This window comes from Maylandia zebra, linkage group LG14 (assembly GCF_041146795.1).
Source record: "Maylandia zebra isolate NMK-2024a linkage group LG14, Mzebra_GT3a, whole genome shotgun sequence".
Classification (NCBI taxonomy): Eukaryota; Metazoa; Chordata; class Actinopteri; order Cichliformes; family Cichlidae; genus Maylandia; species Maylandia zebra.
Window position 1 is genome coordinate 37,271,345 of NC_135180.1, and position 27,595 is coordinate 37,298,939.

The 27,595-nt window shown below is 40.4% G+C and overlaps 1 protein-coding gene across 4 annotated transcripts in view; it reads right to left on the minus strand.

Annotated features, from left to right (window-relative positions):
- Window positions 1-27,595, minus strand: part of si:cabz01090165.1 (leucine-rich repeat and fibronectin type III domain-containing protein 1-like protein) — a 413,549-nt gene that overhangs the window by 38,759 nt on the left and 347,195 nt on the right. For 3 of the 4 annotated variants that reach the window (XM_014408969.3, XM_014408967.3, XM_014408968.3), the window contains 6 exons: window positions 19,592-19,859; window positions 16,915-17,115; window positions 14,230-14,396; window positions 10,091-10,331; window positions 4,423-4,635; window positions 3,690-4,000 (listed from right to left, as the gene is read on the minus strand). In XM_014408969.3, coding sequence (XP_014264455.1) covers window positions 3,690-4,000; window positions 4,423-4,635; window positions 10,091-10,331; window positions 14,230-14,396; window positions 16,915-17,115; window positions 19,592-19,846 — 1,388 coding nt within the window. In that variant the 5' untranslated portion in view covers window positions 19,847-19,859. The remainder of the gene's footprint in view (window positions 1-3,689; window positions 4,001-4,422; window positions 4,636-10,090; window positions 10,332-14,229; window positions 14,397-16,914; window positions 17,116-19,591; window positions 19,860-27,595) is intronic. The other variant, XM_023152987.3, reaches the window with a different exon arrangement.

The following is a 27,595-nucleotide window of genomic DNA, read 5'->3' on the forward strand; positions in this document are numbered from 1 at the left end:
GACTCTTCTACTTCCAGCTGCTCCCTTAAGGGTTACCACTGCAAATCATTTGCCTCCATCTCACTCCATCTCTAGCATCCTCCTCTATTAAATCAGCCCCCTGCATGCCCTTTTCCAGTTCTTGCATACATCTTCTTTGTGGTCTTCCTATTTTACTCCTACCTGTTAGCTCCATATTTAGCCTTCCTTGTCTAATACATCCTGGTTGACCGCAAGTATTAAAACTTATCACAACCTCTAGAGCTTGTAGCTGCTCCCGGATGTAACCCCACTGCCACCTTAAGCCCATCTGTCACTCCTACCTCACCATTGTCTCGCTGTCCTCATACATGTACACATAATTCACACAATTGTGACCTCTCCAACATCGTGTTAAGCAATCTGGTGAAAGTTTACTGCCCTCCTTCCTACATATACCTTCACAGGTATGTCATCTGTACCAACCACCTGTCCACTCTTCCTCCTTCTTAGTTCTCTGCTCTTTCCTGCAGCCATCCTCTGCTCTTCTGTTTTCTTCATCCATCAGCTTCTTTCCAGCTTGATCTGTCTGTCTAGACAATTGTTAGAAGTCATTTTCTCCTTTCTTATATATATTTGTTTTTTGCATGATTTTAAACTAAGAAGGAAAGCAGCAGCCCAACTATAAAAATTCATCATTCATTCGATATGTAGTTAATTGTGCCTAAAGTCTGTGTAGATATTTTTGCTTTCATATGACACAATTTGCAAATATTTCTTTAAAAGAAAAAAAAATAGAAACAAAATTTGAATCCTCAAAGCAGAATTTCACGACCTAGTGGATGATGTTGCACAGATGGTGTGCATTTCTGCAGTCTATATTTATGACATACACTGTTATGTTCAACTGATAAATTCCACTCATGGATATATTAATAAGAATGGTTATTGTGAATTTAAGACTAAATAAAAGTTTAATAAATAAAGTTTAATGCATAACACAATCCATGATGGTTCTCTGACTATATTGTTTTTGTAACTCGATACATTTACAATCACAATAGCAACAGTTTTAGAAGTTACTCACAAAGATATTAAATTAATTAATTAGAGTCAAAGAAATAACAGATTACAATGTTTTGAGTCATTATTATATACTGCAGTTCTCTTGTGGGTGGAGATAAAAAGAAATCAATCTGTTTGAGTGGGCTGTGGCATCTCGTTTAGCCTGCTGACATCAACCTGCCTGGCTTTAGCGCTCAGCTGTGAGCACAATGCTGTCCTGGTCATGGGGAAAATGATCACATCACCCCCACAGTTCAATCTGAAATTATGCGTTTGGATGCTAAAAGTGCTCCCTCCATTTGTAGGCTTGAAAATTGTCACATTCATGTCATTGGTGTCTGGTTAAAATGAGAATTAAGGCTGCGGCCACATTTCAAACTGTCATCTGTCACCCCTGGAAATGTTTTATAATGACCCTCAATTATGTATTCTGGATGATGTTGCTAGGTGACCACACTGGCTAAGTGGCTAATGGGATCAGCCGGTGGTCACTCAGAATTGTGGGCTTTAAGCCGGCCAACACTCAGAACTCCCTAAGAAAACCACATCTGGTGATAAAGATTCCATCATCGAGGATGGGCTGCTTATTTGCCTTTTTCCACAGTGTTACAAAAAATGCATTACATAGATTCATTCATTACCATTTCACTATTCATGTCTAGTTTACATTGCTAAAATATAACTATTGTAGCAGGACTTGTTTTCCATCTGCAGTTACACTGACTCTTTCACAAAGACATTTTTCGTTATACAAAAATAGTAAAAAATGTTTGATAGCCTACATTTTTTCCACGTTGGGGTTTGCAGCTCTGCTGGCTGCTGCGGCTTCCTGATTTCCCAGCAGGATGAGTCTGACTTCATCTTATCTTCCATTATCACTTCCCCCCCCTTTGTCTACACCTGTCTGATGACTGAATCACGCTGAGGAGCCACACTTCTCCATAAAGACCCTTGCGTGAATGTCTTTATTAGCAGTTGTTTGCCCTACGCTGGGTTTTTTTTTCTGTCTACATTTGAATCCTCCAGGAAATGGATTAAGGACCAAATTAATACCACTTATTGTGACAATGTCATTACACCCTCCAACTGAAATGTTAGCTAAAGTGCTGATCTGATATCTGCTGCCTGAATCCAAATCAGTTTCTCAGTTTACTCCCTCTTTATTTCTCAGTGAGCCGCTCACTTCCCCACACCCTGAACAGCCTCCAACATGGCGGAGAACATGCTTATAACTGCCCACTCAGGGATGATGTGTGTTTTGAGCAGTCAGACAGAAGAGAAATCGCTCTCACTTTCTGCCCTTACTTGTGGCTTGTAGCACAAACACAAACAGCAGAATGAAGCGGTGAGAGTGCACATAAACATAATTACTTAGCAAACTCACCACTCTGTCAACTTACACATCAAAACATGAACAAAACAACATGTCATACACTCTCTTAGAAGAAATTTTAGCTACTACCACACAGAGACCGCCATATGCAGTACTTCACACATGACTTCTAGCTATACAACAGCTGAACCGCATCATACTTGCAATCTCATGCCTCATGCCTACAGTGTTACCTTGGCACCCTGGGAGTCCAGAAGCAACCACCTTTCTGCAATGAGAAAAATTGCTGGATACACGGTATGCAAGCAGTATGGTGACAGGAGGTATCACCCTGGAGTAAAATTTATAAAGTGGATATTGGTGCCGTCAAAAAAAGCAGATGGACTCACAGAAAGGCAAATGAAAATCAATGGTTATGACAATTTGCATATTTGTGATCAAGAAACTGACCTCACAGCCGATTGCCCACCCTCCAACTCCAGGTTGACAAAATCCCAGTTGCTTCATTTTTCTTTTGCTTTCTACTTTCACCTCTGAGGTGAGAAAGCAGGTCTTCCACTGCTCTGATCTTAAAGCGTGTGGCCTTGTGTGACCTGGCCACGCTAAGATCTCTTGACGTTGTACTCTCCAAACAGACACCATGAAAGTCTCCTAACTAAAGTTGCAAGACCCTGCAGAAGAGACCCTGGTTAGCTTAGTACACACCACTAACAAGGTGAAAAGGTTTAAGTTTAAGTTGTTCCTTCATCAAGAGCAACAGAACAAGTTTGCACAGTGCCATGAGACCCATGCATGTCTTTGGAACCAGGCCTCTGGAAGGATAGCATCAAAAAAACTAGAACTAAGAACTAGAACCCTGAATGAGCACATCAGCCTGACAGACAGACATAATCCCTAATACAACAAACTATATTCAAGGAACATATGCTGGTAAATCTGTGCAAATGTTGTTGTTTGATTGTAGGAATGGTGCCAATTTGCTATGTGTAAAAGATTAACAAAACAACTGAACTGAGGTCACAAGGTTTCCATGACGTCCTGTGACCAACCTGTAGTCCAAAAGGAGCTGATGATGTAGGGGCAGCAGACACAAAGACTCCACTGGGGTTTCTACACTGGACTGCTTTATTTCCCAGTTCAAGGTATTTCAGTGCAAGGCAGTAATAAACACAGTAACACCTACTCACCCATCCACCCACCCACCCACCCACCCATCCATCCATCCATCCACCCACCCACCCATCCATCCATCCACCCATCCACCCATCCATCCAGCCATCCAGCCATCCATCCATCCACCCACCCATCCACCCACCCGCTATATTTTTCTTACCTGTATATGAGTATATCATCTGTGGAACTGTTGTACTGGATCTGGTACATGCGCACTCCTGGTATGTGGTTCTGTGGAGGCCATCTAATGGTGGCAGAGCTGGACGTCAGATCCGACACGCTGACCCTGTGCTGGTCAGAGCGGGCCTGGCCTCCGCTGATATTGGATTTGATGGACGTAGGGATGTCTGAAGGCCCCGGGTCAGGGTCCAGCTTGGGGTCAAAGTGTGGAGAAGGGTTCACGACTAACTCGACAGGAGCAGTGGCCTCCCCGGCAGCATTGGACGCTATACAGGTGAACTTTCCAGAATCCTAGAAATCATTTAAAAAGATAAGAAAAAAGCCAACATTTATCCAAATTATCAACCTCATAAATCCAAATTATAATGAACATTATTTTTATAGTTATTTTGTTTTCATATAGTAATGTACGTTTTCTTCAATAAATGAATAAATAGGTTGTTTTAGTAAAAGCTGTTTGATATATATATCTACCAAAATGCACATCGTACAAATTTAAATTTACAAACCACGATTTGTTTGTTTTTTAACAGGCTTGAACAAAAATAGCTTGTTTAGTGACAATCTTGTATCAAACCAATTTTAAATGAGTTACTATTCTGCAAAATGAAGGCACCAGAGCCAGTTACACTTACTGATGCAGCATTAATCTAGCACATTTATAATAAACCCTTGCATATCTATATTCCTTGAAAATGAAAGTGCTTCTCTACCTTGACGGAGGCCTTGAGAATGTCAAGGGAACCATTCTCGTAGCAGATTGTTCTCGATGTGTTTCCAATCAACTTCCCATCTGGACTGACCCAGTGTGTTGACGGCTCAGGGTCACCGATGGACTTGCATCGCAGGCTGACTTCCTGACCCTCCATTACAAACATCTTGGAGGTGTGGCGCGTTATCATTGGTGGCTCACAAACAAACTCCTCCTATGAGGGGAGACATGAACTCTCATTTATCCAGAAATGTAATTGTTAGATAGATACAGCTAAATCGGTAAACAACAGATGGAACAGGTGAAATGTATCCAGTGGGATTAAAGTGCATCTTTTCATGAAAAACAATAATTTTTTTCTGCTTCTGCTAACACCAGCAGTGCATTCTTCCAACAGCAGAATACAGAAGGAGTTTGGTTGTTTGCACATTAAGATTAAGAGATCTCAGAGTTTCTCAGCCCTTGCATTATTTAAAACCCACCCACTGGCACCTAAGCCTGTGTAAAGCCAACCAAAACCCTGGTGGAGTATTACTGCGAGGCCAAGGAGGGGCAGCCGAGGCTTATCGGGGCTTACTCATCATTCCTACTACTCAGCAAGTCTCCGAACCTTTTTCAGGGTCTTTTTTTACCAGCAGAGATGATTGCTGACCTGATGACCGCTGGGCTGGAGCGTCAAATAAACCACTAGGGCCTTTCAGTCCTGTATTACATTTTGACCCTCAATTGCTTCTGTGAATCTCAGAGTAAAAGACTGATTGAATTGGGTTGTTTCCCAGCGTGAGCATGTGAAAGTGTGAAAGTAGGAGAATGTGAAGTCAGGGCCTTGAATGAAAACTAGTATGAATACTCGTTCACTTGCCTTACAGAAGTGGATAAACAAAATATCCTGTTTGTCCCACTAAATTCAACTAGTACCAACTCCCCCTTGTTGTCCGAGAATATTTAAGCATCAGTCAAGAAACAGAGCAGATGGAAAGAGCAGCCGAGCTGATGCCAAAGCAGGAATTCCCTTGCTGACCGACTGCTGATGTCTGACCTTTGTTGGAAACTGTGGAGGGTTTTTTGTTCTTGCAATGGCAAAGAGGCTATTAACTCTCTGAGTATTAATATGCCCACTCACTTTGGTGACACAGTGGTCTCTGGACAAACCTCTTCACGAGGCTAATCCTCTTAGAGTTATCATACAGCACCTGAATCAAAGGTCTCTACATCATCCTCTTTAAAATGATACCAGTTAATCCTATCTTCACCTCAAAGTGCACCTCCACTATTATCCAGGTAAAAAAAGTGCTTGGTATCAGCCACTTTAAGGGAACAACTTAAACTTTTATTGTTTTTTTTAATCTGGTGTGCTTAGTTTTAACACCAGCAGCAACAGCAGATCTGCTTTTTATTGTTTTTTTTCTGCCTTTTATAATATGATATTAATGCATTAATATACAAACATGAAAGAGAAAAAAATTGTAGTATTATGGCCTTTCAGGTTGTAGATATTAAAGTCAGGTGTTAGTGTAGAAATACTCTTGTCTTCTGTCTTCTTCTTAGCTCAAAATGTATACGTGAAGTGAGTAGAAAGACTACAAACGGTCATGGATGCCTGTGTTCTCATACACCAATGACATCACAGCAGTTCTTTTGCCGGGTACATGCCCAAAAATTACACTACACTAAAATCTCGAGTTTGAGTTTCAACAGCTGCTGTTTGTGGCTCTGTAAAGTCAACTTTTAATGCAATCTGCAGTGTTTTCAGCCAGAGATGTGCATGGCACATTGTGTTATGTACTTTTTACAAAACACCCTAACCTTAATCCTAACCCACTTTTTACTTCCACATTTCTTTTCGTTCCTCTGCTGAAGTTTAGACTGTAAGATATGTCACATCAACAACAACAAATCTGCCAAACTGACAAGACGACAGTAAAATTTGATGCTCAAAATGAACCAATCCACCTCGAACGAGGATACAAACAATCTCAAGCTTTTGGTAAAAGTATGTTTTTGTATTTGAAATCATATTTATATATGAAACCGTTCTTACTCCCAACGCGTAACATACTGACGATTTGTCACGCCCCGAGGTGTCCCATAAAAACGCCAAAGGTAACCTTCTGCATCCTATGATACGCGCCAGTGTGGATGGAATCCAATAGAATGACTCCCCGGCAGTAACACATGTTCCAGCCGTGTTTTTAACCCTAATCTTAATCCTAACCACAACCATAACCTTATCCCTAACATTAATCATTAAATAGTGTTTTCCAAAGCGATTCACAATGAGAAAGTAAAATAAATGTACATGTGTAGATTCATTCCAAATGGTTCTCATGTTTCTGAATACGACATTGGCTGTGTTGTGTGTTACGTTTTGGGATGAGAACCTGTTGTATATATATATATCTATTAGGGGTGCAACGATACACAAAATTCACGGTTCGGTTCGGTTCGATACTTTGGTGTCACTATTTGATATTTTTTCGATACAAAAAAATGTTCATGCATTTTTAATTTGTCATTTATTAAATTATAAATATATATTTTAACTCAAAAGTACAGTTTTTAAATTTAACCCTAACCCTTGTGCGTGTTTTTTTATTTTGACAGCGAATGCACACCTGCGGACCACTTATGTGCAGCCCTGGTTATTTAGCTCATCATATTGCAGCCACAGAAATTCTTTTGTCCATGAAACCATAAAGCTGCACTTTCTTTTTGCCTTATAGTCTGATTTGTCATAACTTCTCCGTTTTGTGGTCGCCTCTTCACCCAGACCTGTCTTATTTGGCTCAGCAGAACTGAAATGCTTTTACACACGCACTCACATAACGCTCAGCGATTCTCTGCGATCAACCTCTCACATGTTTAAGCTGCGGGAGATTTCACTTGTCATGTTTGCATAGTAAGCTAACGATTAATAAGACGATGTCAGAGGAATTGGTGCACAAATTATCATCACTCACAGATCAGTGCTGTCGCTCTCTATACACAGTTCGCAGGATTGCAAAGTGAAAGCAAAAAAACAAGCGCAAATTCAAACGCGACTTCAATATGTCACATATTGACAGTGGCTCACCGATGCCAATGACATAATTACCCAGCTACATTTCTGAAAGAATGCAAAAGCATTGACATATATTTTTCGTACAATAGCCCGACGGGCAGGGAAGAGATAGATTTTGGTAGCCCGACTGAAAAAATCGCTAGCTCCGGGACGTCGGGCTAGCGATATTGCAAGCCCTGTATCTGATTGAGGAATCACTCATCTTTGGAAAAGAGAGTTTATTACAGAGAAATGTCTCTTTCCAAAATAAAAGCTATACTATCCGCTTCTTCTGGGCTATATTCTCAGCAGCATATTAAACATATAAGGAGAATCATGTGCTAACAGCTGTCTAAATGACTCGGCTAAAGTTAGTAGCATGCTTGTTGTTTTTGTCTGCTTCCACTTGTCTTTGCACTACGATGATGTCGGGGTAAATGTGCAGTCATATTCGTTGTGTTCCCACTAGTGCTTTCAGGTTAATCTCATTGAAATGACCTTAACGCCACAACACGGCAAATCTCCGTTAACGAGCTACCGCCGATCGCTCCATGCATGGGGCTAGACGGCCAACACGTTAACGAGCTAACTGCGCTAACACACTAGTTCACACCAATGTAATTGAGCATTGCATGGCACATCCAACATACTGTTTTACTTTAGTCCATGACTCGCTTACCTTCAGGGTCATACGTCACATGAAAACCAAAATAATTCCAAACGCCAGATCTGAATGACATTCAATTTGCCTGTTGCAAGAAGAGCTTAACTTCTGTCTCGCTAGCTTGCCCTGCGCTCTTCCTTCTGACTATGCTGTCTGTGTTGAGCGCTCAGTGGATCTGCGCTCGACAGTGCAGCCTAGGCGGAGTAGTCGAACACAGATTCACTGAGCGCTCAACACAGACAGCATCGTCAGAAGGAAAATTGATAAAATAAATTACAAATGTTGTATTGTACATATGCGTACCGAACCGAAAGCACTGTATCGAAGGGTTCAATATCGATATCGTTGCACCCCTAATATCTATATATTAATATATAAAGCATGCTTGATTTTAGAAGGATGATTCAGCTCAGCATTTCTCTTTTATGATTTACTGTGAAAAGTAGTAGAAGTATATAAATGTGCAATAATACATACGTCGGTGATGATAATGGCACAGTTCATATGCTTGCTTAAATAGTGATTATTTTTACAGTTTTACTTTCAGGAGAAACTGAGCGTGCTGCAGTGAGCTATTGCAGTTTTCTAACATATCACAGTGTTAAATATAACAAGGCTAACAAGAGAAAGCTGACTTTGTTGGGAAAATGATCGGGACTGCAAACATACTAAATGACAGAGATGTGTTCATTGTAAAAGTAGAAAGATTTCTGATGTTATGTAGGCACTGTTAGAGTTAACATCTTTTATTTTTCTGCCTGTTTATATTTTATTTAAAAAAAAAGCTTTTGTTCTATTGCATTGGTTTGCCTTTGTAACAAGTCTCCAGGGACTCTCCAGGGATGAAAAATAGCTTTGTCGCCACAGTCGCTGTAATGTTTATCTAATGTGTGGTGTCTCTGTTAAATAAACCAATAATAATACATGTATATGGATAAAAAACAAATATTGGGATCCATCTGTTTTAGTTTTGCCTCTCGTGGCCTCATTTTACTCTGTGCTTCATCACTGTGGCTCAATAAACCATATCCTGGGTTTTTGCTAGAACATAAGCCTAAACTTTTCCTCTATCATATAATATAATGAAACTCAGTCTTTCTAATGCATTTTTGCAGACCTAACTCCATGACTCCACACTTTCAGCAGAAGGTTCACTCCGCTGTGACACCAACCGTCTGGCCTGCTGATATGTCCTTGAGAAAGAACGTGATTATGTCTCCACTGAGGGCTTCAGTTAAAGCAGCAGAAAATCAAATTTTGCTCTGTGGTTTAATGGTTTCAAGGCACCAAAAACACTGAATTACACAATGAATATTTAAAAGTATATATTTTTGGTTTGAATTAAGGGTAATGGTGACTTGGAGCTCATTAAGTATGCCCTCCATGAGTATACACTTCAGACTGTTATCAAAAAAAATGCATTCTTATAATTTAGACTCTAGAATCTATTACCAACAGTAGTGAGTTTGTTCTTACACAGTAGAAACCTCCTCAGCTCAGAGCATAAAAGTAATGCCAACACTGCAGTTCCTCTCACTGCCATGAAATGTTTAGAGCCTAATATAAAAATGGTTTTGGTCTCTATAATTAACTTAACCGTTTATAACAGCTCTATAAGTAGATTTGGATTTTAAAAAAAAACAACTATTATTGTGCTATGGCCACTTCATAAGACCTGTGGCTATAATAAGCTGCATGGTGACAGCCAAAAAGCTGGAGTCTGCAACAAAAAGATTGACATCAAGGTAAAAATGTATCAACACTCGTAGAGGTTTAGCAAATTGCAAATGTTACATTTCTGACCTATCATTTTAATTACTTTGGCTTAAGACTCTGTTAAAAAAAAACGTAAATAAAATAGAGTGCTTTATGTTGCTTTTGCTTTAGTTAACAAACAACATCATAGTGTGTTAATTTGCAAGGTTACAAAATGAGGTTTTAAAATACACAATAGCTTCAGCAAACCTCTCTTATGGTCCAGAAGTATTTGCCAGCCAGGTCTTTAGGTGAAGCGCAGGTCTCCAGATCGTCCTCTCTGGTCAGCCTGCGAAGCCAAACCAGCTCACAGTTACAGTGCAGAGGGTTCCCGCCAAAACTCAGCACCAGCGCTGTAAGAGGAGAGCCCTTCATCTTGGCGTACACCGGGATCCGCAGGAACAGTGGGTCTGGAGGTATTTTCTTCAGCTTGTTAGAGGTCATGTCAAGCCTGGTGACACAACACAGAGAGTTCATATTTTTCCATCACAGCTATTTTTCTGGCAGTTTTAATGAAAGCTTTGAACATTCTGGAGATTAGAAGAAGATCCATGCCATGATCCTGATCAGTGGACCTCTTCAGAAACAAAATAATAATTATTATAAATGTGGTGAAAATCTATGTGGATGAAGTGGGAGGAGAGGAGATGGGTAGTTCATCGATCAGGTGGGTGGACATGTCCAAAGGTGAGATAGAGGGATGGAAGGAAGAGGAGAGAGAAAGGTCAACGATAAGGGAGAAAGTGTGGGGAGGGGAGCTGAACACGGCTGCACTCAGTCAGCCAGCAGTTCTGCTCTTCTGTCTTGTTGGATTGTAGTTAAAAGAATCACACATTTCTGCAGAAGGTTATTAATCTCAACAGTGTTTCCACACATTTTATTTTAGAAATAAAAGAAAAGTCTGTAAAGTTGAGAAAAATTTTTCCCCTCTCTGGCTGCCACTGAGGAGAAATTCAGTCTTTAAAAAACGGGCCGATTCAATCACTTACAGTTAAATAAAAAAATAAAAGCCACAATCATTTCAAAAAGCAAGTAAGTCTTCAAACACACACAGAGAATAACCCTTGTATGTAGACGACTGCCTCCAAACCCAGTGTCATGTGATGAGGTGAGCCAGTGGGCTCCTTTACCCCCCTGGATGAGACTGCCCTCGCCTGTGCTGGAGGAAAATGGGCCTATGTGGCTGTCGTGGGAGACAGGAATACTGGTGCCCCATTCCTGTGACTCCTGTGACATGCAGAGCGACGTGGTTCCTTGTTTTTGTATTCACTTCTGAATCACATTTAGTCTGACCATTCACCCAGAACCACTTTGCTTTGGAAAAGCTTAACAGGAGCAACTTGCCCCAATAACATAGTTCTCAGAATCACTTTAGGATATAATTCCCTCCATCCTGTTAAGATGTTGATCCCTGAAGGGATCAGAGGCTGCAGCTCTCAGACAGTAAATGGTGGAGTAGTCTGGGTGGTGAAAAGTGGCTGCCCCAAGTGGAGAAGTTCAAGTATCGCAGGGTTTGTTCATGAGTGGTCATGAATGAAGGGAGAGTGGAGCAGGACACTGACAAATGTGAGGTGCGATAGAGATAGTTTGCATTTTCTCTCTTTGCCTGCATTCTGGAGGTTTCTTCCTGTTAAAAGGGAGTTTTTCCTCCCCACTGTTGCCAAATGCTTACTCATAGAGAATCAGTGTATGCTTAAATGTGCTTTAAGGTCTAATTTGTATGAAAAGTACTATAAAAATGCAAGTCCAGCCAGCACTAGAAAATAGATGGTAAGAAAAATGGTGCACAATTTTTGTCCGATCCAACACACAGACTCACGAGTGACATCAAAGGCAGTTGAAGTCTTCTCACACGTTCCAAACAGCATGTAGAAAATCTGAAATTAAAGCTTGTGACCGCATCACAAAGTGACATCAGAAGGAAGAGACCTAACAACATACAGATATTCCATGGTGGCTTTTCCATCAACCATTCGTCGTCTCCGAGGATTGAATAGTAATTTTCCTCAGCAAAACATTGGGCCCGGTAATAACGCAGGAGAGTCAAGCTTTCACTGCTGTCAGCAACAAATACAGGAAAGTGTATTTCCCTCTAGAAGGTCCCCGCAGAAATATTCACCAACAACGATGACTTAACAAGAAGTTAATGGCTGTGACAGCAGCGCACAATCTGCACTTGACAAATTTCAATTATGTTATTTCATGTGCAGCAAGCTTGTGGTGTATTATTTGTGAGTGTGTGTGTGTAAAATATATGTGGAGGCAAATGTTCTCCTGTGCACCAACAAACACTGAGTAAAAAATGTGTCTGCAGGGCAAAAATATCTAATTGAACCTTTAAAAAATGCTTGAATATTTATCCATAGTTGCCTTTAAAACATCAATCAGGGACTTGAATGAAAATTGATTTCAGCTAATGAGCTTTAAATGCTATTTTTTGCCAGTTGGGGGGAAATTACGTCACACGTAAACTAGCTTCAGCATAAAAACAGCATTTTGATTGGGGAGCTGTCACTGGTGATTCATTGGCTTTTAGACAGGTCTGCTGTTGTGAATCACATGCTTGACTATGATGCAAGAGCATTTAGACGTTTCATTAATTTTTTTTAAAGAATTGTATCCTTCTTCCCAAAAAACATTAATTTCAGCCTTGTTTTAAAGACTATTTATCTTCTGTTAGTTTTTTCCCTTTTACACATAAATGAGTGATCATTGTTAATGAGCTTTAAATGGCATTTTGTGCCTCTTGACTGAATTTACTCCCCATATAATAAGAGCATTAATGCAATGTTGGCATTTATCAGTCAATTATAAGATTTTCTGGAGTTTGGATTGGGACTGGAGAGCACAGAGCACTGCAAACATTTAAACAGTGTGTAACCAGCTCTAAGAACAGAGACATGGAGAAGAAGTCTGCCTGCAGAGAAGCAGTCCAGGTCACTATTTCAAATCCCCGTTGAATGAGGGCTGCAACAATTACGATCGTCCAATATTGACGTGCCTGCAGGCAAAATGCTGAACCTGCAGCTGCTCAGGTGAAGGCGTAATACAGTCCTGGTCATAGGGGGCATTTCTCAGGTTCAGAGCATAGAGCTGTTGAACAGCTTTCCTCCAAAGCGAGCTGATACTCAAAGGCTTAATTTCCATTAAAATGAGCTTCAAAACTGAAGGATTTGCTGTGTGATTTTAGTTCCACCATATCGTAAAAGAAACTCAGAAGAATTAAGCCATATATATAAATATGTAAAGCTCTTTGAGTTGTGTGTGTGTGCATGTATTAATAAAACATAATTTTACAAGGTTTATTTTAATTTTAAAGCCTCAGTGCAAATAAAAACTCCTGCACATAATGTGTATTCTGGCAGGACAGAAAGAACTCTTTTATTAAGCCTTTTATTCTTTATCCATTCGGATATTTCTGTCACTGGAATGATGGCAGCTTTAAATAATCTTCCTAGAAATGAATTCTTTAATACTATGAATTTTTTCCACAGTTGTTATAATTCTGCCTTTCTATCTCAAGCATATTTAACCAGAAATGTTCATGTCCTAAGAGCATATTGGGTTCTTCAGCTGCTGCATGTTTCACTGTCTTTGGCAGCTGGTTTCTGACGGTGTCATCGGGGCAGACATAGGGCATCAAGCTGGCTTGGGAAAGCCTTGGAATACCCCAGAAGAGCTAAAGAGAGACTGCGGGATGAGGGCTGTCTGAGCACCTATATATAGACTGTTCTGTCACGAGGATGGATGGATGGATGGATGGATGGATGGACTGGTGAGGCTTTTAAGGTTTAGAGTCCCAAGATTCTTTTTCATTTGGATCATCTTCTACACTCTCCAAACTTGACAAGCAACCTGAAGCTCCTCCCCTTTCATCCCCTTTCTACTGGTCATTAAGTAAGTACACGCATTAGGTGGACCATGTGTGTAATAGACACGCTGGTCAATGTGTCCATTTCACGCTTTGCCTCTCCAAAATTCGAAATGCACACACATGAAAACGTTGCATTAAGTTGCAGAAACAGAAGCCAACATGTAAATAATCACTGGAAGATGTTTAAACAGCCATTATTAAGTCATTTACATGGATAGACATATTAATCCAAGGACCCTGAAATGTGCATACGTTTCTTGCTCACTAGAGACTTCGTGGCTTTAAATATATTATCTCCCCCTGCTGCGAACGCAACTTCTGCATGTCCATTACACGTTTCGTTGTGATACTGATTTGTGTAAGTGCAGGTGAATGGTAATTGGCAGTTTAAATTAAATACAGCTGGAGCTTTCATTTTCCCACTTCCAGTCAAACTCAGGCAGGCTGCAGCACTGCAGTGTTATGTGATCCTGACCTGGCCAGTTTGTGCAGGTTGGAGAAGATTCCCTCTGGGACGCTCTCTATGAGGTTGTGGTCCAGGCTGAGGGTGTTGACACTGACGAGCAAAGCAATGGTGTCCCAGGGGATTTCCACCAGGTTGTTGTAGCTCAGATCCAAATCCTCCAGAGTCTCCAGGAAGTCCTGTGAGGGCGACAGAGGCAGGATGCTATCAGTGACTTTAAAGGCTCAAAGTGGTATAATTAAAAAAAAAAACAAGCATGACTTTGCTTTATCTTCAAGTGCTGAAGTATAGCATTAAAGGGTAAAGAGACAGATAATAAATAAGAAGGATATAAAATGGAAAAGAGATGAAAATGAAACTTGCAAATAAAAAAGGGAAGAAAAGAAGGAAGGCCCAACAGAAAAAAATACAAAAAATTCCATTTCCAACAAAAGTGGGGGAAATAAGTACAAAGAAAATCTTTGGTATGATAAGAAAAGATACAAATTTAGAAATAGAAAGAATGAAACATCCAGATGAACAGAATCATCTTTCTGGGAACTGAATCCAAACAAAGAAAAAATGAAATCAGTTACTGCGCCAGGCTCTTCTCTCTAATTGCCTCTAAACAATTCTCATAATGTGGACATAGATGAAATGTCACGAGTCAGCACACATTCCAACGAGCAGAAACACAAAGATGGAGAAGAAGATGAAGCTGGATTGAAGGAGCGCAATAAAAGCCTGGCGATCAGCTAAAGTGTTGTTGCTGCTGTAATTGCTCTCATAATTCACACAATCAGGACAGTGTTTGAATGTCACAATGCCTTGATTCTCATTACAATAATCAATGCTTTATTGCTTTTTCAACAAAGGGAATCTCATTTCTCACTGACAAAAGAAACTTTAAGAGGCGTGAAGAGAAGTTCAAAGACAGCAGAACAGAGTCCCAACCGTTCCACGACTGTCCTCTCAAGAAAATGACTGATTTTGTTCAAACTGCTGAAAATAACTGTTTATGTGCAGTTTAATGGTGGGGAATCGGTGCTTGAAATAACTGGTTTTCACAGTGGGGACTGGAGTTTCCTACCATCATGCCCCAAAGCCAGTAGACGACGATCTCAGCCATGTGCAGCATGCTAACGAATAGCTTACAAATGAAGATGATATTTGTCTTGTGTTCCCATTTCACTGATTTTTGTTTGCTTCCTTCAGTGTTAGGCTCACAGTATTACCAGTATTTGTACACAAACTGAACACATTGTTATAAAGTTTGGCTATCTGCCATTGTGACATTCTATACTTGGTTATATGTCAGAAAATAAGTGAGAGTAGATCAAGGTTAGTGTATTGTGTTAATACATTATATTTATCTATGTTGGAGCCTCTTCCTTAGAGAATGTATATTAGACTTAAAGAAGAAGACGTTCTTCATGTATATTACCTGGCAGTGACTGACTGTGATTGGACAGCTGCAAACAAAATATACACTGAAGTCTCGTCAAGTGCAGTGTGTTGATATTTTTATGCATATGGACAAAAAAAATATCTTTTTTGTGTGCTGTCTGCAGGATGTTTGAAAACACTTGTATTTAAACTACATTTAGTGGAAATTGACTCTGAGTGCTGGATCTCAAGGGACTTTTAGTAAAATCAACTTTTAGCTATTATTATGATTTAGTTGGAGAAACAGCACTTGTTCTTAGATAATAAAGTCTTGAAAGTGAGAGCGACACGAAGGAGGAAGGAGGAGAGGGTCAAAGCCATGTGTAAAATGAGACACTTTCTGATACAGCGAGTGAGAGCGGAGCAGTGAGGGTCGGACTAAAGTTCAGACAGTTCAATCCATTAGTGAGGTCAGAGTTCACGCCACTCTAGTTTATCTTCATGAAATGTCCGCAGAGGTCTGTGAGCCAGTCCTGAGGGGACACTTTTAGTCCTTTAATGAGCAGAGAAAGGACAGCATCATCAAGACGGGGGACACGGTTTATTCTAGGACCGGGTTATTAAAAAGGTGTCCAGCTGGGTGGCAGAGTGAGGCGGGCAGGCAGGGCTGGCTGCTTCTGCTGGACTTTCGAGTTAGAGCCAAAAATGTTGTCTTACACAACACTTGACCCTCAGCACTGAAACTTTTCATTAATGACTTTGCAATAACTTTTCCACTCACGATCTTGGCTCTTGTGTGAACGCTTGGTTGACAACGAATGTTAAAAGCACCGATTAAAATTAGTTGGATTTAAAACACTTTGTTAGTGTAATTTGGGCTTACCCAGAGGAGCTGGTGGCAGTAGAAAGAGCAATTTAAACACTTCTAAGAGTTTTGCATCCTTTATGTGAGTGATTTTAGTTCATTTTCAGAGCAAGTTCTTAATTACACTGTGAAATGGTTTTGCGTATTGAGAAGCAGAGCTTAATTTGTAGGACCGCTAGGATTATTTTTTAAATTGAAATCATAATTTTAAAGCTACTTAATGTCCGAGGTTAAATGGACATTTTTGTCCCTGTAGTTTTATTTATGTGTCTAGATTTTGGCCCAATTTCTGATACGAAATTAAATTAAAAAGTTCTTCTTCACGTGTCTTTGAGGACACGATCAAGATGGGGATTTCCGTTCTCCAGAGTTTCTTTACTGGTTTAATAAGAGTTAAAATATTTTTACATATTTAAAAAATATACATTTTCTCTGCATGAGCTGGATGTTCAGCTATGCTTTAGTACCTGAAAGGCTCCCTCTGATATACTGTGCAGCTGGTTGTTGGCCAGGATGAGGTGCCTCAGGTTGACCAGGCCCTGGAAGTGAGAGTCATCCAGCACGGTGAGGCGGTTGGCATCCAGGTGGAGGGCGTGGAGGTCCTGGAGATCGGCAAAGGTGTACGGCCTGATCTGGCTGATGGTGTTTCGACTTAGTGTCAGGTGGATCTGGACATGCAGGAAAACACAAGATCCACATTAAATGACCCATTTTCATGTAAAACACCAACACGTTGTTTGTTGCCAACTCAAAAATGGTGCAAAATGGATAAAAGCAATCTAATAAGGTTCACTTTGGCATATTTCTGTGTAGGGAGGTAAGTGATAGCTTATGAGTCACCACTTAAGATATAATGTTTAGTTTGAGCAGGTTGAACTCGCGGGTCTGTGGAGATTAAACTTGTATTTAACCTTCCACATTTTTTCATGAATGATACTAGTAATTAACGTGAGAGTACAATGGGTCAATGAATGAGTCCGGTATCCATTTATACTTAAAGCTATCATTAAAAAGCTCGCTGCTGAGGTCAGGAATTGCAGTCTGCTTAATACCTCCACTGTACACAAAATATGAGTGCAAAGATGCAAAAATATATTCGATTAACACCCAAGAAAGGGTCAATCAGCCCCCACACATTTCGAATCTGCTGTGGAAATGAGCCTCGATCACAGGGGACATCTGTGGCGCTCCGTCACGCTCATCACCAAACGATTAGAGCCTCATTTCCCACGTTTCCTTGTGTGTGAGCAAACATCTTCCATGCTGTTGTGCTCACACTAGAGAGAAAAGTTATTTTTCACACACTAAGGAAGTCTCCAGCTGTGACGAGTGTGTCTATTTGGTGCGTAAATATGGTGATATTGGTGGTTTTCTTCTTGAGCTGCGTGCAGTGAAGCCTCGTTGCCCCCATTACTGTGATTACGGTGGGATTAATTAGTGAAATCCATTAAGATATCAGAAATGTCACCTCAGTCAACATGTTATGCTGTAAGGGGCAGATGTTCCTAATGTTTTCTGAGCTCTCTGTGGAATAAACATGACATGTTGCCTCATTTCTTACTTTCACATTCAGAGTTTTCTTTACTCTGACTGATGAATGCTTGCAAACCCTCCTCAGATGCTATCACACCATTAATCTGTGATGCACGGTTTATTTCCGAGTTTATTTTGAACTCCAGTGAGGCACTTTACTCTTTCTGTACTGGTTACTCTTTTCTGTCAGGTAAATGTACTTCAAATAGAGGTGTCCTCAATTTCTGCATTTCTGCCATAGGATGCTGCACGATGAGTCTAGTTTTTGACCGACGGTTTTACAAAGATGCAAATATCATAAATAAAAATATTAGATATGATCTAACTGTGTGACAAAACCCTGTTCTAGATAGTGTTAGAAAACGTGTATTTAAGTATCACTCTGGTCTGTTGCTCTTTGTTTGTTGGGTCTGGATGGTTCTGGCAAAGACTTGCAGGCTTTTTGGGTCAGCATCTTTATGTAAAACATCATTCACCCTGTTTCATTTCTGCTACTGCAACATTACAGAGACACAAGGACGATGATTAAATTAAAGTATTTACTTCATTTTGCAGTAATGATGTGTTTCAGTGTAAACGTGTTCATTTCACGTCTTAACATGGGAGTTTATGGACCGACTCACTTTTGGAGCCTGCCTCAAGAGGCCATTAGAGGAACTACAGTTTTTGGCATTACTGCACTGGCTTCACTTTTCAGCCCCGGAACAGGTTGCCACTTGTTCTCTACTCATGCATTACTTTGTCTCTTATGCTCTCAGTTTCACCACATATACTCAGAGAGGAGCACACGAAATGAAGGTGAATTGACATAATGGGCCATGACAACAAATAATTACAGGCCAATGCAGGTCAATCATCAACTCCTCAAAAGGAGGATGGCTGCAGTGTCAGGTGGGACTAGTTACTCTGTTACTCCGTTTCAGAAGTTCATTAGCAAAAAGGGAAACTCCTGTAACGAGCTATTTCACGGCATCAAACGCTCTCTGTAAAACCCTGGAACCTGTTCAATGTGGAAAATGTTCCATGATTAACACTTTATTGTAATGTCACTGCGTGACTGAGACTTGACAGCAGAATCGGGTAGAGAAACCTTCCTCCAGTTGATCAAAGCTGTTTTAACTCTGCAGCTTCAAAATGTTGCGTTTAACTTAAGAATGACCGCTGCTGTTCATCTGCAGCAATCCAGTCAAGCAGGCTGGGAGATGCTGAAGTACAGGATTACTTTTCCCAATAAATTCAAGCATAACATTAATAACCTATAACATCTTGCATGAATCTGAACTGTTGCTGCAATATAACTGAAGTAATAATGGGCACTGATTCATCTCTGATGGCTTAACAAGTCTTTTGGCTCAGTGTGCAAAAAAATGTAATTCATGTAAACAAAAGGCTGTTTAATAAGCTAATAAGTAGAGCACGGTTGAGTAAATATAATCAATATGTGGGGCAGCAGTAGCATAAATGTTTAGAATAACTTGGTTGCTGTGATCTTTTTCATGCAAAGCTAAAACAACAGTTTCCTGGCAGGAGCGGCCCAGGTGGAGCCTGCTTAGCAGAAGGAAGCTACAGTACAAACATGAATGTGAAGGTGTTAAAAAAGTGAGCTCTGACCAGGCTGGTCATGTTGGCGAAGTCACGGTGCCTCAGCGTCGTAATGAAGTTGTCCATCAGCCTGAGTTCAGCCGTCTGGCGGTCAATGTTGGGCGGAACGAAGAGGAGGCCTGTCTTGGCGCAAAGCACCGTGTAGGACGGCAGCAGATTCTGGCACGTGCACCGCTTCGGACACAGCATGGACGAGGAGCAGGAGGGGAGGGAGGACAGGAGGATGAAGAGGAGAGGGCAGACCAGCAAGGAGATGATATCCATGGCTGCTCTCCTGCTGCAACAGAGAAATTAGGAACACATCAGTTCATGCAGCAGCACACACTCAAGTATCAAACTGGACTTTAAAAACACCCAGCAGGGGACAGAAATGACTTCCAGAGCTCACACGGAGCATCAAATTAAGAAAAAACACTGCACTTGATCCAAATCGGCGCTCCTTGGTTTGATTTAAAGGGTTGGTTATTCAGCAAAGACAGTCAAACACTGCAGGATGACTCTATAAATGATTATTCATCACTGCAGAAAACACGCTGTTTTTCTTCTTTTCTGCTTTTTTTTGGCTGTACACAGCAACAAAGCAATATTTCTTTTATGCATCTTTTTCCACAAAAAGTTTCAAGAAAAGAAAAGTTTTATATTAAAGGATAGAGGAGACAAGAGATAGATGGTTAAGGAGATGGGAACGGGAGGGGAATCAGAGACGCTGAGGTAAATGAAAGAATTTAAGAGCATGTTATTGCAGCACTTTCCCTTTTTTTTGCTGAGTGAGTTGTCCTGGGAAAGTGAAAGTAAACAGCATGCATACGACCAATTAACCTCAGCGCACTCTTATGATTGCAATCTAAGTAGAACATTAAAGAACACAAATTACACAGTGTGCAGTTGTCTGCCTCACTTCATAAATTTCAGAGATGTTTTTGTGCATGAAAATGAGACCAAACCAAGTTTCCCAGCCATGGCAATAAAGGAATACATTTACATTCATATTGATTTCGCTGTATGTTTGTAAGTTCAACTCGGCGGAGCCCTGAATAAATTCATATGAAGAGAAAAGGGAAACACACAAAAGCGGGAATGACACACGCAAAGGAAAATCATGAGAACGCACACACTCATTCATGCATGCGTGCGGACTCCCGCATGTGCACACACTCTGAAAAGTTCTTCTGAGTTAGATGCCGAGCGACTGGAGGAAGGTCGATTGCAAATAACAGCGGAAAGAGACGCGCTCTTTTATTTATGGTGCAGAAATATTCAAACTGTGCCTCAGCCTGCAGCACAGAATACAGAAGAGGAAGCGTCTGTGTCCTCATAACATGGTAGAGTGCAGGATACGGAGTTAAATGTGAGCAACTAATGAGAGAGATGTAATGGAATGAGATAAATTCAATGGAAATGATGAGGAGAATTCAAAACCCAACTGAGACTACACCCAAATGTCAATGGGTAATTCAGGAGTGTGCACACGATGGGAATTCAAGCGTTCAAACAATAATGAGCGCCGAACGGCGCTCACAAATTTGTCACGTGAATGAGAATCTCAAAGACGTTTGGCTAGGCTCAGGGTAAACGAAAAAGTTTCATATGTCGTATCTGTGACTCATCCAACAGAAGGGTTTCATTGATTGACCAGGAAGTCCTGCTGATATCAAAATGTCTTTAAAAGGAGAGACCTGGCCGAAGCAGCAGCAAACACAGCGTGACAGTATGAGCATGTGCCTCCTCGAACCACATACATTCAGATCTTTATGGAAATGTATTCCACGTCCACGATGTACATTAACAATACGTGCATATGAACAGCATGCATGAAAAATGAAGCTCAAAGAGGAGCATGGCTTGGAAGTTTGTTTCAGTTTTAACTATCACAGAGTTTCCTGCAAGTTGTCAGTGACGACTACCAAATTATAATAAATGTAAAGGTGTGAGAGAGAGCATAGAGATGCATGACTGAATCAAATGAGTTTAAGTGTTATCAGAACAGAAATGCGCTTCCCTTTTTTGTCTGGACCCTTTTTTAATTTGCAGTTTTAAAATGGTTTTGATCTTTGATGGAGGACAGTCCAACTCTACAGGCTTGAACTTGACAAAAAAAGAATTGAATTCAAATGGTCACCCATACATATGCAACCTGTTCTCATTCCTAGGGCATGAGCACTTGACATGCTGGCTGAGGGAATATTGGACACTGAGAAGGAATGGTCCACTTGTTTGGTTCAGCAAAATATGCTTGTTTTTGTTAAAACACACATTAACAACATTAACATTTAGACTGGATTCTGAACTCCCGGCGCAGATACCAAGTAGCACCTTGTGGTTGGTTGTTGGCGTTTTAGAGAACAGCAGTAATTGATGCCTGGGAGAGAGGATGAGCTGTGAGAAAGCATTTGCCCTCTTTTCCTGATTTTTGAATAAAACATGTAAGCGTGACAAATATTGTCAGGACCAGTGAGTCCACCTCTGAATGGGTCAAAAATACAAATTGAATGGTTTTGGTGTGGCTTAGTCAAAGTTTGGACTTAAATCCGATTGATTTTTTTTTAACTTTAGGCTTTAAACTGGCCGTTCATGACGAATTAAAACAAGTCTGCAACTAAGAGTCAATCAAAATTCCTCCACTGCGATGTGAAAAGGCTCATCGCCGATTATCAGAAAAACTTGACCGCACATTTTCCACACAGTGGCAGACAGGTCTGAAGAGCTCTTTGTAATAAACGAATCATTCAAGTAAAAGCTAACTGCATTTTACAATTACTCGGGTCATCTTTGTCTAACTTTAGAATTATTTGGGTGATCTAAAATATGTAAATATGTAAAAATAAATCAGGAAGGGGGACATGTGCAGCGCTGTATATGTGCTGGACACATTAAACACAGAACACTGTTGGTGTGAGGCAGAGGTGACCAATTATCTCTACTGTTTCAATTTGTTTACAGCTCGTTAATATACACTGTTTCGTACTTTTGCAGGTTTTTCAGGTGCCGTAAGATGTTGGGTCTCTGAAGAGCACTGGTGCTCTGAGAACAGATTTAATTTGTTTAGTCAGGCCAGCTTAGCGTGAGAAAAATGCAAAACAGTTCTTTTTCAGACTACAAGCACTTCTCAATCTCCGTCGCTCTCTCTCCTCTTTTCATCACTTGCTTCTCGACTGAAAGTGCTTCTCATTTCAATTGCATTGCCTCTTTTTTCCATCCTTCTACTTATCTTTCTGCCTGCATCATCCCATCATCCCTCTCTCAAACCCTTTTCAGCTGTTTCCTGTCACCTCTCACTTCTGAGACTGCAGACATCCCTTCATTCCTCTTTCCTCCCATCCTATCATCATTCTCTTCCTCCATCTGCATCACTGCCTCTATCCATCCTTCTGTCTCTCCATTTTCATCCCTGGAAGAGCATTTACTCATCTATCTCTCCACATGACTTACATGTCCATCCCTTTCCCCTCTGTGCATCTCTCTCAACTCTCTTTGATCAACTCCTTCTTCATCCATCTATCCTTACCACTAATTTTTCACACTGTCATCCTCCTGTCATCTCCCCTTCTATTCATCGCCTTTGCGTCATTCTCTTCCTCATATTTAAAAATAGTATGTTACATGTTTGGGATCTGCTGCTTGCAAAATAAAAGGCACGTGTTGAGCAACATGTCCTCAGATGATAAAGAAATATGCAATTTAACATTAAAATGATCATTTGTATGTTGATTGAACTTCATGGTTTGCCGGCCAGACCTGAGTTAAAGTGACCTTCAAAGAAGCAGGAGGTACTATTGAGAGCAGCGGTACTTCTACTTGCCTCTAATTTGTTTTGTTTGGACCTTGGGATAAGATCTCAGACATGGTCTTGAAATTCTTACCAATCACATCTTGGCATCTTGGTTTGTAGCGTGTTAGTGTGAGGCTATCGAGTTGCAAACGCCGGGACTGAAAAATGAAGCCTAGTCAGAAAAAACTGCAGTTCTTGGTTTGGCCACATGAGGCTGCCTCATGCGTCTCCCATGTTAAATGACCAAACTTAACAGCGTTAAGCAACACATTTACCACCTGATACAAAAGAAAACCCCCTGCTAGGCATGATCTCAGCGAATTTGAGATGCCGAATACGTCCACCATTTTCAAAACAACCTGTAATGCTGCAGCTTTGAGCTGCATAATAACTCTCATTCCAACATGCTCCTAATCAGGATACTTGCTAATTAAAAAAACAATTATGACGATGAAAATCATCATGATGAGCCAAAAGTTTCAAACTGTAGTAAAATGTTTGAACCTGAAGAAGGTACAAGTGGCTGGAGTCTATCGCAGCTATCACAGGGCAAGAGGCAGGGTACACCATGGTCGCCAGTCTGTCGCAGGGCTAACACTGACAACCATTCACACCTTGGCAATTTAGAAGTACCAGCAAACCCAACTAACTGCATGTCTTTGGATTGTGGGAAGAAGCCGGAGCACCCGGAGAGAACCCACGCAAACACGGGGAGAACATGCAAACTCCTCACAGAAAGACCTGAAGGTGGAGTCGAACTCAGGACCATGAATGTGTGAACCAACTTATTAATGCATTTTCACTGGAAAACTCGACAAAATCAGTGGGATGAAATCTCAGGGAAGTGCAAATATCTATAAAAATGTCTTTTTGCCAGTCCATCCAACCAAATTTTGAATGTCAGAGCAACCTAATATTCCTAAAATGCCATTATTCTTTTTGCTCCAAGACCACCTCTGCAAATGTCACAGCTTTGTAAAGTGGTGAAAAATCCTACTAATTATAGTAAAATATGGTAGTGGGATAAGCTTCTCTTTGGGGCACTCTAAGATGCGCTCAAGCATGCGGTTCATGGTTGTCAGCATGCAAACCATCAGCTGTTCCTAAAGCTGACCAAGTACTTTTCTTTCCTAAAATACTTTTCATTTCTTTTTCAGTTCAGTTTTATTCATATAGCACCAAATCACAACACCACAGGTGCTTCACATTGTAAGGTTTAAACGTAAGGTGTTGATGTCTCTAGAGTATTTTTTGCATTAATATTGTCAATGAACAAAGGAAAGCTTTGACTGTGTGTCACATACATTTTGTCATTCATGATAAAAAAAAGTGCCTAAAGAATCACAAGAGTGAGCAGAAATCACACAGAGAAGTCACAGAGAATAGTGTGGATGTAAAGGCTGAAGAGAGAAATAGAGGAAAGCCATTGAGTGGGTGGGAGCTTGATGAGAGGACAAGAGCAGAAGTTCCTTTTTCCAACCAGCTGGTGGAGATGTTTAGCTACAGCTTCAGAAACATGAGAACACACACGCCTGCAAGTGCACACACACAAACATGCAGACTCAGGGCTGAAGCAAAGTCAGGCCACTGTGCTAAAGCGATGTGTATACTGCAGGAACAGAATGAAGACGAATGCTGCGAGAAACAGAGAATAAAACACACAAGGTAGAGCGACATCTGACAACTGAAGCATGAGGGGATATTTTACATTCATCAGACTGTGAATATTCAGTAAGCCCGACTGCTGCCTCTACCTCACACTCATAGGCTGCTTCCTATAACTTAAGCATCAAATGCTGCGGTGGCTTGAATACATTAAAGGAATAAAATGACACCTTGCTTACATTCTGCTTAGGTTGCAGGATCTTATACCATATGTTCACAGCTGTGCTGCGATGCAGTGCAGGACTCATGCACCCTTCATGTTGGAAGGGTCAGCCAATCAGAAAAAAATGGCTTGGAGAAAGGGGGGTTGTGAGATTGTTATATTATCTTATGCCACGTTGTACCCCTAATTAAAGATTGTGAAATCATTATGTAGTTTTAACTCCTGACTTAGAAGAAGGTGACAACTATTAGATTTATTAGACTGATTTGTATTACATTAGACTGCTGATTTATTGTAAATGAATTACATTGTTTTATGCTGATTTACAAGAAATATTGTTTTCAGAGAATCATGGCCTTATTTGTCTGATTAGAAAGAACGGAACATACTGCACAGGAAGCCAAGGTCATAACTTCGGCTCACTGAGAGAGAAAGAATGTGGATGTTTAGGTTTTATGACTTTGGAGGGGGGCTGAAGCTACAAGAATGTGAGAAACGGTCAGACACTTCGAGATCTTGCGGACACCCTCCTGTCCACATCTCCGTCTGGACGTTTTCTAATGCTCAAAGTGTTGTATGGAATAAAGAGATTGTTGATTGAGCATTTATACACCGAGTTTTGTTCTTCCTTCAGCCCAAAGATCAAAGAATTGGGATATTTAACAGGATTGAAGCTAAAATGGCTTATTTCAGACAGATGGCTTATTTCAGACAGATGGCTTATTTCAGACAGATGATAAGCTAGGGCTGCACTGTAGCTCAGTATAAGATAAATAAAGATTACTTTTAATGTAACATTCCCACTTTTATATGTACGGAAGCACTTTACAAAGTGCTTTAGACTACAAGTCACATTTTAACCAGTGGATTCTCTACACTTTAAGCACGTTATCTGTCTCACATCCAAGGCCAATTTATAATCAACAGCCTCACTAAGTTGCAAGTCTTTGGACTGTGGGAGGAAGCTGAAGTACCCAGAGGAAACTGTACCCAGAGGTAGCATGCAAACTCCACACAGAAAGGCCTGAGCCAATGAGATGTCTCATTAGTGCAAGAAGTCTGCTTTGAATCCTGTATCAACTTTGTCCAAACCAGCGTTGTGTTTCATGACGGTGGGATAGACTTAAAGTTTGATTTGATTCAGAAGAAGAAGTTAATGATAATGATAACAGGCTGTACATGCATGACTGTGTTGTTGGTATAATATATCATGGCAACAATTTGGGTAAACAGAGTATTTTTATTGTGCAAGTCTCATTTTGGTCCAAAACACATCATAAATCAGTGAATAAGCCTTTGTTCCTCTTCAGCGCAGAATGATTATGCAGTTTGATCAATAAAGATATGAAAAGTTTGTTTGTGTGCTACTGGTTTAGTCCAAAATATGTTTTGCAACTGTACAAGCAAAGAAATTTATCATAAATATTCTTTATGAATAACAAAAACGGTTGTTGTGTTTTAACACTATAAAAATGAAACTGAGCTGATTTAAAATCACTTCTCTGAAGCTCACAGAAAGATTCACAGATGCTTCAAGTTACACCATGTCGGTAATGTCGTGCTACTTTTTTTTAAAGACTTTTTGAGTAAAGAAAGTAATCTGATCCCAGCGTGTCCCACTTGTAAGAGAATAATGTTTCACATTTTTAAAGCAACACTCCTTAAATGAGACAGGATTTTACAGAGTGATCACAGCATGTCTCCCAGCAGGAGAGAGAAGCTGAGCTTAAGAGTTCTGTCACATCATCTCCATCTATTTATCTGCGTGTCTGCCACTGCTGCTCTGACACAACCAACTCGCTGCTGATGATCTTTGAATCGATGCATCTGAAATGGAATTAAAATCAATAGTAACTGACATGCAGAGGCCAACTGATGTTGATGTCTGGGTTGGATTTAAACATATTAATACAGAATGTTTACCATCCATACCAACACCATGTTCCTGTGCAGATGGAAAAATTTAATCATAGCAGCAAGTGCACAGAATATTGAATTTATGGCACGATCCACTATCATTTATAAGAGGCTTAAATTGATAAGATAAAACACAACTCAAAGTAATAAAAAAAACTGTTAGTTTAATTAGTTTAAGGAATCATAAAATAGGAAATAGGTCACTGAACACAAATTCCCATTCATTAATTGAATAACGGCCTTCTAGACACAAGGGTCACCACTCCTTAGCCATCTTAGTAACAGCTCTGTGCATTTATTTAGGAAGTTATTTTTGAAGTTTCCTTCTAAATGAAAGGCAAGAAAGCCATAACTTCAACCTTAAAGGTCACTGGGACACAAAAACTGCACGTGTGCTAATTGAATCTACTGAAAACTGCCGACTTTTTCCCAAAACAGGCTTTAAAAAGTCTCCTTTTCACCTTTGCACAGTCGCATTAATGGATCAGTCTGTAGTGCC